The sequence below is a fragment of the Poecilia reticulata genome, linkage group LG15 (genome assembly GCF_000633615.1).
Source record: "Poecilia reticulata strain Guanapo linkage group LG15, Guppy_female_1.0+MT, whole genome shotgun sequence".
Taxonomy (NCBI): Eukaryota; Metazoa; Chordata; class Actinopteri; order Cyprinodontiformes; family Poeciliidae; genus Poecilia; species Poecilia reticulata.
In genome coordinates, this window is record NC_024345.1 from 1,649,295 (window position 1) to 1,660,767 (window position 11,473).

The 11,473-nt window shown below is 40.0% G+C and overlaps 1 protein-coding gene across 4 annotated transcripts in view; it reads right to left on the minus strand.

The window, feature by feature from the left end:
- Nucleotides 1-1,260: 1,260 nt before the first annotated feature.
- Nucleotides 1,261-11,473, minus strand: part of wdpcp (WD repeat containing planar cell polarity effector) — an 87,016-nt gene continuing 76,803 nt past the window's right edge. For all 4 annotated transcript variants that reach the window (XM_008428892.2, XM_017309196.1, XM_017309197.1 and 1 more), the window contains 4 exons: nt 7,291-7,402; nt 4,265-4,350; nt 2,982-3,013; nt 1,261-1,583 (listed from right to left, as the gene is read on the minus strand). In XM_008428892.2, the coding sequence (XP_008427114.1) occupies nt 1,533-1,583; nt 2,982-3,013; nt 4,265-4,350; nt 7,291-7,402 (281 nt within the window). In that variant the 3' untranslated portion in view covers nt 1,261-1,532. The remainder of the gene's footprint in view (nt 1,584-2,981; nt 3,014-4,264; nt 4,351-7,290; nt 7,403-11,473) is intronic.

Sequence of the window (11,473 nt, forward strand, 5' to 3'; positions counted from 1 at the left end):
TTCTTTCCTATGATATTTCGGGAAATTTCAGTCGTGCCCATCAGAAATAAACCCATAAGTGGAGCCCTGTTTGCCCTCAGGGGGAGAGGGTGTTGGTCCAATCAGGGGGGGCATCATTAGATGCTAAGGCTTCTGCAGAAACTCTGCACAGCTGTTGCACTGAGGAGGCAAAAAAAAAAAAAAGGCAGATAACCTGAGTGCTGGAGGCTTGATTCGTTTCCAAAATGTTAACAAGGCCGTTTCGCAGCTCCAGCACCCCGCGCAGTATGTTAATACCACTAATAAGCCTATCTCTGCAAGTCATCACGGATGGCAAAGATCTGAGGCAGTGTTTTACAATAAAGCTGCTGGCCGCGTTTTAAATGAAGCATTTGTGATTTCACAAAGCCGACATAATTGCTCAAAGGGGGAGACCGTGTGGTACCCTTTGTTTTTTATTATAACTACTACTACTATTATTATTATTCGTCTGTGTTACATTATTTAATTTGGTGTGATGAGATTTCACCGTTTGTGTGTCAAACATGTGACGGCGCGGGGCATTCAGGGGGGGAGGGGGGGAGCGGCTCGCCTTTTTAGGCAATTTTGCAGCTTTTCTCGAAGCTGTCACGTCGAACAATCAGCAGATGATGCAGTCTTGGTTTGTAAATTATAAACGTGTCAAGAGATGCCGCGCGCGCTGACAGATGCCACTTATCGGCAGCTGCCTCTGCAGTGTGACTGTATCATCGGAGGGGAAACATAACAACACCCTGATGTTTACATAAGAGAAGTATTAGTATCAGTCACAAATGTAATTCCTTTCAGCCGTCCCTCGCTTGTTGGATTGACTACCCGAAAAACATACAATGATTTTTTTTTTAAAGCCAACAAAACAAGAAGAAAAAAGAAGTAGAAAAGCATCCTCGTTGATCTTCTGTCCATTTCCAGCATCACTTCTTGTATGTTTTTTTTTTTTTTTTTTTTTTTTTGGAAATCCTCTTAGAATGCAAAGTAAATAGATTACGATACAGTGAGGGATTAGAGCTCGCGCGGCGCTGTCAGATTAGTCGGCGAGAGCAGCGCGTCGACAGCTCTGACACGGCTGTGGCTGCTGTTCAGGAAAGGGGCTCCGGCTCCGCAAGACGGATGCTTTAAAGGCGCTGCCTGGCTCCCGTTCATGAATAAAACTGCGGCCCGTAATCTCGGCCAAAACACACACACACGCAGACACACACACATTCACAGACACACATGCAAGGGGACGCTTGCAACATAAACTACCAACACAAAAAGTCTTTATTTTATTCAGGTTTGTGAGTGGCAGGTTTTGATGTACTTATAATAGAAAAATTGTCCATGGTTTTATTAGATGCTCTATAAAAATGAATTTGATTAAATATTTTTTAATTGTGCACATTCCATTTTGCATAAATAACATTTCAGATAAGCATCCTTCTTTGCAAATAAAAACATACGGTACATCTATTAGGAGACATAAGGAGAATATAATAGTATATTGTCTGTAGGGAATAAAATCCTTTTTTTTTTTTTCAAACCATTCCTAAATGAACTACATGGAGCATCCCGAGGTCTTCGTCATCCTGGAAGAAGAAGAACAGAAACACCATTTATTGTCATCTGACATTGATCAGTTTACTTTCATAACCTCTTAGTAGTGTAGCATGAACATGCAAATCTAGTAATTAATTTTGTTAGGCTAATAAATTAAGTGCATATAGTCCAAAAAATCTCAACTGTGGTTTTTTGTTGTTAGAAAATAAATAAATGATTCAAAACTGGACATTTTTCTACAAAAACCCAAAATGCCGGCTGCATAAAATGAATGGCATCATGAAGTGCCGAGGAACCAATGCAGAAAGATGCATTAGGTTAAAATGAAATGAAAAAAGATTAAAATTGATTTGTTTGAGCTTTACATCACGTTCTATTATTCCCTCATCAAAAACACACTGGAGTGTTGCCTTTTTTCTTTTATGCATGTTTGAGAAATCCATTAAATCTCCCATAGAAACCATTCAGCTGTGCAAAATGCCTCGGTGGACCCAGCACCACCCCGAGACTCCTCCACTCAGCTCCTTCAGACTAGCCAGAAGCAATTAGCAAACACCTGATGAAACTGCACATCTGCTGAGCTCATTAAATGAACTACTTCTCAGTGAAACGCTGGTAAAAATGTTATCATTTTTAATAAGAGAAGCGCTGTTGTCATGACGACCTGAAGACGGTGTTTCTGAACGACCAGGAGTTTATAAAGAGGCAGAGGTCTATTTCAAAACATTATATACTGCATTTTGTAACAACTGAAGAGAACGTAGTTACTTCATTGAGTTATAAAATTGCACATAGTGCCTGGAAAAAATTATTCTGCCCCTTTAAAAATAGTGAACAATCTTGTTTTTCATGTTTATTTGTGTTTTGCTTACTATCTCTTCTCTGTCTCAGACATAAACGCACGCATGTGGCGTGTAAACCATCACAATAATGGCAGCTCTGGTGGAGGTTTAATTTGGCTAAGTCCATTAAGAGACTAAAAGTTGTTACTGTCAGGGTTTTTATGTCAGGGTAATTTTTGTTACATTTAAATTCTCTTTTTAAAGACAGAGTTTTGATTTTCATTTCACAGTCCTCATTTTTCTTTTAGAGTAAAAGACAGCAGATCATAGTAAATGTTGTATATAATATGTCCGTTTTGTAAGGAAATAACTTGTTTATAGAAAAACACAGATAAAAGAAAACATTTGTGTGTGATTTACTTTAGCTGTATTTGTTATTTAACAGTTTAAGCTAATGATCATTCCTTATATAACATTATGTAGCGTTCTATGCAAACCACACAGAAGAAATGTCATGACAGATAAAGAGATTTGAATTTTGTCTGCGTGTTACTCAAATACATATGACTTGAAACTTGACCTCAACTTGCAAACGACGACTTGTGAACATTTCTGGGTTATGAAAACTTCTGTCAGTCTACTTACGTTCCCTCCTTCTCTGTTGCCTCCACTGCTTCCTGCATAAACAGAAGCAAAAACAACAGAATGTGGCTGCTGTAGTAACAGTGGCACTTCAACAGTAAACAGCTCAGATGTTTGCTCAGAGAGTCCGACATGTCGTCTTTCTGGCTTATAACGAATGTAAATAAAAAAAAAACCTCGTTGTCATTTATGGTGATCTCCCTCTCTTTGAGCTCAGCGCTAATCAGGTTGTGATTGACATTAAAACCCCAGCATGCCTTAAACAGAAGACGCCGATGCTAATGTTTTACTTCAATAGCCTACAGTCGGGATTATGGAGCGACAGAGCGATTTGGTGCTGAGACAATTGCAAATAAAATGGAATTATTAAAATGTAAAGAGCAGCGAGGAGAGGATGAGAAGTGATGTTTTTAATGGACGTTCTTCTAAGAGACTGGTTAGTGAGCTCAGACGTTTGAAAGCACTGAGGCCAAGTTCAGAGAGCGGTGCAAGCAGAAATGTCGCTTGAGAAGTGTTGGTGTGTGAGCACTGAGAGCTCTCAAAGTCCTCAACAAGCATCCGCATTTCTCTGTACATCACAACCAGCGGTCATAATTAAACATCGCTTAGGTTGAGACAAAAATATTTGCCACCTTTCAGACTTTCTTGCACTTACATGTTTCAGATCATCGAACAGATTGAAAATATAAGACAATGACAGCCAGAGGAAATGTAGGGAGCAGCTTTTAAGTTTAAAAGCATCATCTGGAGCACCGATGACATCATTTTCCCAGAGTTCATCATTCAACGATAAAACAAAACAAAAAATGAAATCTGGTGGAGAAATTGAGGGCAAAATTCACAGCTGACCAAAAAGATACACAAGATTGTCTCATATTTACCCCCCCCCCCCAAAAAAAAAAAGCATCTTTATGATTTGCTGCACTTTGAGGAAAATATTCTGTAGACTGACAGAATGAAATCGGAACTTTTTGAAAACAAAATGAAGGATTTGGATGGTCCTAGTCAAAATCTAGACTTTAATCTGATTGAGATGTTCTGGCACACCATAAAGCAAGTCAAAGGAATGGGAAAACATCACTACTAGTTTTCACAGATAGTGTTTAAGGCTTATCTTTGTTTGACATAAGCATTTGTTTGATGATCTGTAACAATTATGTGTGGCAAAAAAGATTAAACTGAAGAAATATGTAAGGGGTGAATACTTTTTCAAAGCATTGCATGCTGCTGTGTTTGTTTGAGCTGCAGTTTTGTTATGCTCTGGTTCCGACCCGCAGAAGACCCACCTGTCTGTCTCAGCATTCTGAGCAGATCTGGACTGACCGCCACATGGATGGACTCTGGTCTCCTTTGTCCGGTCCGTTCATCGGCTCTAAAGAACAACAACACAGCACGATTAGTTGTGTACACATCTGTTGAACACAGAACAATTCACTAATTCAGTACCTGGACCAAGCCAAGGAAAGTGCTGGTCAAATCATCTAAAATGTCACAGTGGTCAGGAAAAGAACATCCATCTCAACAGGAATGTGTTTCAGACTGTTATGTCACTTTACTAAACTTTTTGGTTATATCAAGGAGGAAGGTTTGGTGGATGGAGCCAGAACTACAGCGCCCAGGATGAGGTGTGACAGTGAAGTCTTTAAACTGGTCAAATTCCAAACATTTAGAAAGAAAATTTATATTTCACTGATAATGTTCTTACAAAAGACACAGTTTGGGTGTAAATAAAAAAAAAAAAATGTCATAAAGACACAAAAGAACCAGCAACAACAAAGACAAAAAGTGTTGGAAGACAGAGATACAAATGGACAGCCGTTAACTGATTTGTGTTTGAGAGTTTATGAGAAAGCTTCACACGAAGTGTTGCCAATACAAATCAGTGGAGGAATCTACAGAGAAATAAATAAGACAAAAAACAGAAAGAACGAGAGAAAAATAGAAAGAAATAAAACAGACAGAAAACCCAAAAGATAGACAAAAATAAAGAAAAATAGACAGACAGGAATAAAGAAATAAGAAAATAACAAAAACAGAAAGACAAAAAACAGACAGAAAGAAAGAGAGAAAGAAACCAGCATCAAAGATGGACTTTGATGCTGGTTGTTTGATTGGTTGTTTGATTGATCATTTGCTTTGTCTGTTGTTCGTTGGTTGGTTGATCAGTTGCTTGGTTGGTCGGTCGGCCGATTAGTTGTTTGGTTTGTTTTTTGGTTGGATGGATGTGGTTCCACCTTGCAGTCACTCAGACTGTGATCTGTAGTTCTGTAGTGATCTGTAGTTCTGATCGACTGTTTGTTCTTCTGTGTTTCCAGTTACAGACCCAGGGATCAGGTCAGCCTCAGTACCTGAACTGGTCCTGAACATCTTTACCTAGTTTACTTGGCTAGCCTCCTCATCTTTAGTACTCTGATTGAGATGATGCCTTTACCATCAGCTCACACTTCCTGATGTTAATTTCAGGAGCCGGAAGTTGTTTATCAAACTTCACATCTTTGTGACCACAGTAACCCCCTCTGTGACGATGGATTTTCCCTCTCCAGGTTGATCAGAGAGTGAAACCGTGTCGTAGCTCCTTGTTGGTCCTGAGTCTCACAATAAGTTTGGCCTTCACTGAGAGAAACTGCCAAGCGCTCCCAGTCTCTGCACTCCTCTGTCAGAGGAGTGTGTGGTGAACAACAGAGACCAGCAGCCATCAAAGGAACATTGGGAAGCTTCCCAGACTTCCATCTCGTCTCTCGCTACCGTGAGCGTGGAGTCAGATTTGGAGAATGCGGGAATCTGCGAGGAGCCCCCGAATCACCATTGTGCTCACCTCCCCTCTCCTCCACTGCTCTTTTCTGGCCGAGACAAACGAGAGAACGCGCCGGCATTATAATGCCTCCCCTACTCCATCTCGGCTAAGCTGCCACTGGCTTCACATGAGAAACAATGAAACTTCATTGGAGACCAGATTACAGAAGGGGAGGTGGGGGGTTTCTGAGTAATTTTTCCTCTAAAGGAGGAGGGGGTGATTGAAATAATAAAAAAAAAAAAGCAGGAGCTTTGTTTGCTCCTCTCTGAGGCTATTGTCTTTTGGGAGGTTTTGGGTATCTGCTTCCTTAGCCTAACGGCAGAGTAGAGGAAGATGGGGTACGATGGAGATTCTGGCACCAAGTCACCTTCTTTTTCACATGTTTTATCCTCCTCTTGTTTCTTTTAGTGTTTAAAAAAAAAGAGCTTAGGCCGCAGCATCTCTCTTTACCTCTCTCTGGACCCAGATTGCTTAAATTGGAGGGGATTTGGGATGGATGGAGGAGGCTTAGTGGTAGGTGGGGGTTCAGAGAGTCATCACTGTTACAGTCAAACAGCCATGAAAGCCATCGAGGATGAAGAGCGCCTTTTTATCTAAAACACCCAAATCCCATATAAATACTCTGATATGCTAGATGCAGTATCCATCACTTCCCTCCCCCACCATCCCATAATAATGGGAGTCATGGACGCTTCTATCAGTGTCTTTACTCTTTCAACACGTGGTTCTTTTTTCCATTTGTTTTAAACTCAGGGACGGAGAATTTGGGTAGGAACTCCGGACATTGAACTGGACCAGTGGCTTTTAAAATCTGGGATCACTGGAAGCGTTAAGAAGTGGAAGCAAAGTGGCTTTGACATTTTGATGCTTCACAGGGGAGAAGAAGCCATTCCTCAGCAATCCGGCCACTGGTGCTCTCTCTCTAAGAGGCGGCAAGAATTAACAAAAAGAACAAATGTGTCTGGAGACTTTATTTGTAGAGAGCAGAGCTAAATGTTTAAAGATCTGTAGTTTGTTTTTTTAAATGAAATGACAAACTGCTATTCTGCTAAACAGCCTTAGAGTGAATTCACAGCAGCCCTGAAAGTTTTAATCAAACTGTAGTTCATTTGTCTAAAAAGTCTGATTCATTTGAGGAAGTATGAATGTGTGAACTCTGATGGGGACCAAAAAAGCGAACTCTGGTCCGCCAATAAATATGGTCTTGGCTCAGTTGAAGTGAACTCTGGTGCAGTAAAAATGCATAGGTGAACATGGCCAATTCCACATCCCTTCCAGGTGTAGATGATGGTTGGATGTCTCGTACGCAGTCCTTTTCTGACATCTATCGACAAGTCCTTGACTATAGGGAAATATAGTCAGGTTTACACTCCATCCTTCTTGTTTCTAACAAAATATTTCCAGTGTGTAAAGTGGTATTAAGTGGAGTTGCCAATGCAATCACGAACTGAAGAGGATAGACGTTTAATTTCCACACAGGACACATTTAGACAATAAAACTCAGATGTTCACACTCACTGTGTTGGAGGGTTGTCTAAGGAGAAGGGACCTGTCCCCTTCGGGTCCCCATCTGGTTCTCTGTGACTCAAGCTGGAACCACAAGCAGTACTGGTGCCTCTCTGAAGAACACCTGACAATGAACATGAAAACAGAGAACAGCTTAACCCATTAATTGTCACTCTCTAAATGCTTACTGTGAGTCAGTGAGGACACTGGTGCCATCATGGAACTGAACCTTGTCCAGTTTTCTCACGTTACAACCACAAACTTCAATGTGGAAGACTATTAATTTTACACCTCAGAAATTTGGTCTTTACATTTGAGTGGGAAGAGGAAAAGAGTTGGTGGAAGGAACTTAGAAGATGTCTTGTTTGTAGTTTGCTGCAAACGATGTAGGGAACACAGCAAGGATGTGGAAGAAATATTTTAAAGCCCTCACTTCAATCCCACTTCCCAATCACGCATTACCTTACTTTGGGCTTTCACATAAAATCCCCTGTGACACATTGTGGTTGTAACATGTGAACAAGTTCAAGAGCTACGAACGTTTTACAGAGGCACGGTACGTGACAGTGAGCTGCCACTTGGGGAAATTTCTGAATTGAGACAAGAAGTCAAATAGTCATGGAGGATGTGCAAACAAAGCAGCTGGGAAAGGGAGCAGAAACAACCACGTCTTTCCCTCAACGCGCAGCGGAGCTAACAGGCTTTCACTGCAACAACAAAGAGCAGATAGAAAGGCAGAGAGGAGGTGGAGAAGTGGATCTTCAGATAAAGCTCTCGTCTCTGCCCGCTGAAAAGGCCCTGCAGTCACATCAGCCTTTGTGAGGGGGAGACACAACCGTTGCAAAACCAAGTTGGCTTTTTCTCTTGGCACTCGAAAGGAATAATAATAAAAAAAAGAGGGAGAGAGAAACAGAAATGGAGGAGAAGAGAAAAAGGCCTTCTGCCTCTCACAGCGCCGTATCAATCCAGATCAGCACACGTATCAGCCAGACAGCTATAAGCGATTTCCAATGCCGGTATGAAAAGGAGCATTTCTAAGCTGCGATCCGTGTTCTCTATTGTGCGCTTGTGTGCGTACAAGCGGCGGCGGGAATCTCAGAGGATCGAGATTCACAATGAGCGCGCATGAATGCGAGGAGACACACAGAAGATGTGGCATCTATCGCTGGCATCCACTTTAAAACAACCGCTCAATTTGGTACCGAGTCAATTTTTTGAAAAATTATCCAAACAAGAAGCATGTTTTTATTTTTATTTTTTCTGGTGTTACATCTTTTAAATGCAAATCATCTCAATTGCATTTTTTTCCCAAACTTCAATGAGACATGATCAGCAGTTTGTATTGTTGCTCTTTGAGGTAAGTGCTCCCAACTAGACCAGCAGCTACACCTGACACCTGCAGGAAAACTGCCTCTGGCTACAACTAACATGCAAACTATCCCCATTTGTTCGTCTGTTTCGGCCCATCAAACAACTTCTACATGCTTTAAAAAAAAAACACTTTGATCAGAGCTCAATTGCATCCCCCCACCCCCCCTTTTTTTTTGAAGGTTTCGTCTGATTTAAGCCGCAGCCATGCTTTTTATGAAGACATATGTAAGTAGGAAGCGTCTTATGAAGAATTAAAACTGGAGCCAATATGCACACCTCCAAACTGCATTGTGAAAACATCGTTTGTAGGCGGCTTGAAGCACACGAGAAAGGACGAAATATGCATAAAATTTAAAAGTCAAAGTGTGGCTCTCTGCAGCTACATGCTTGTGGAGATCATACTTTGAAAACAAGTTAAGATGTTTAAGTAGAAACGAAAAAAAAAAGCGGCACAAAGTCTGACAAATTAAGCTAGGAAAATAAACGTGAATGTTCTTGTTTTGCTTGAAGGAAACTTTGTTCATCTGTTGCACCTTTGCGTTCCTCAATTAGTGTCTACATTCCAGTATATGACTCGTTTAATAAAGCTGTGTCAAAACATCCTCATGTTTATTTCAGTCAACACGTATGGTTTTCAGACAAAGTATTGACATTTTTCACCTTAAAAAACTAAAATGCTTCACGTTTTTCCTGAATCTGCTGAAGTAAAGCCTCCCACAGCATAATGGAGCCACCTCCGTGCTTCACCCCAGGGTATGGCACTGTTGTAATAATTTCAACAGACTCTACAGTTGAAATTAGGTCAGAAAGACTAATCCAGAATCAATATTACGGTATTGATTAACTCACAATTCTCCGTTGTCATCAGGCATTTCGACTGACGATTCTAACCAATGAAGTGCAAAAGTAACATTTAGGAATGTAGATGAAATATTATATTTTGTGTCCATAACTGCAATAAATAATTGTGTATATCTGTCCTCATCACAGGAAATAAACTAATAACTTTAATAATTGCTTTAACTTTAGGTGGAAGTTCAGACGCGGGAGTTAAATGTTTAGCATGAGTCAAGATTATGGTTAGTAGTTGTTAAGGAATTACTTTGTTGGTGTTAAAATCCTTTTTCTACCTGTAAAGCTCAGTTACCTTTGATAATTGTCATCCATGCAGGACGGTGATGCACATGGTATCTTGGTGACGGGCTAGTTTAACAAACTCCTAGTCTGAGCATTTCAGTTCGACTCTCATTTCGCTTCACTGCTCAGTCCGAGCTTTCTCCCATTCACTTGGATTCCTTTGATAGAATTTCAGCCGGGCCAATCAGTGAACAGAGGAAGCTGTGAACAATGACATTGTTTTTGAATTATATTTCCTCCTGTAGTTTTATCAATGACAACCAACAAACTGATTAATGAAGTTGCCATCTTGTTCGGATATAGCACTTCTCACTTCGCAGTGAAGAACAGTTGTTTACAGCGTAGGCAATTTCCAAAAAGCTTCATAGCGATTGCACAGAACAAGGGGCTGGTTTTTACCAGGCTAACTACCAATTCAGTTTCAAACTTGGTTGGAGTTTTCTATGAGGTGAAAACCAGAGCAGATGTATGCTAGAATGACTCCTAGGAGATTTAGTACAAAACAAAACCTCTAAAAATAGAATTGTTTTCTTTCTGAGACCCGAAGACACAGATTGAGATTTGCTTATTTTCATCGACTTAAAAAGGTAATTCTGCTTTTGGCCTGCCCTCCTGCACTCCACAGATTATGCTACAAATGCTAAATGTGTGTGCATGTACGAGTGTGTAAAGTGAGACACCAGTTCACTGGAGCCCTCTGCTTGAAGCAGGACACTTATTATTGATGGCCGGCCTTTTAAGCACCGTTAATATGCACTCTTACACACACACACGTAGACACACTACACACACTGCTGACGTATGAGTAGGTTGAGTGCTGTTCTGTGCATCGACATCCTCCTCGTGATGTAGCACTCTGAGGTTATTTCTGTGTCGCTTCGTGTTATGTGTAAAAATATCTACATGAAATCAGATGATTTCTGGCAAATCTGGTTGTGCATAATAGTGTAATAACTGCCATCAATAAAAGCAGGTTTTTCCTTGCCAGTTTGTCAACCCTCTTGATCGCTATTTTTAGTTTAACAAGATTTTACTATGCCCACATTCAGGAGTCCATATTACTTTTATCATCTATTTAAGCTATATCTTTAACATAAATAGACGACATGATGTGTCATGTTAGATTTGTATTTTATATGGGGTTGCCATGTAATTGTTGTTGTATACAAACCTACTTTAGATAGTATAATCACTAAAATTGGTTGATTTTTCCTTCAGCAATTCTGATGGGTAATCAGAAAGTGAAATACTAAAAAATGTCAGATTCATTAAATGCATCAAAACTAAGAACTCCCAATAGACAGCTCAGTCCTTAAAGAGAAATGGAAATCTAGTTACATCTCACACACCACAGCAAATAAAACAGCACAGTCTTATTATTATTTTTTTTAAAATAAAACATGACACTCTAGAAATCTGGCTGCAGCAAACAAAAAGAGAAAAAAATAAACTTTTAAATTACAATTTTTTATATGATTTACATTAAAATCATCATCATTTGTTTAATATAATCCCCAGAAGCGACATTTGTTTTCAGCAATACGCTCCATATAACGTGTTGGTTCCTACAGTTTGTGTATAAAAATGCATCCCAAGTTTGAAGCAAATTGAAAATTGCTTCATTTTTTTTACAGAAGACAAAAAAAAGCTTAGTTTATCATTCCATGAGGAGTGTGTGTGTGTGTGT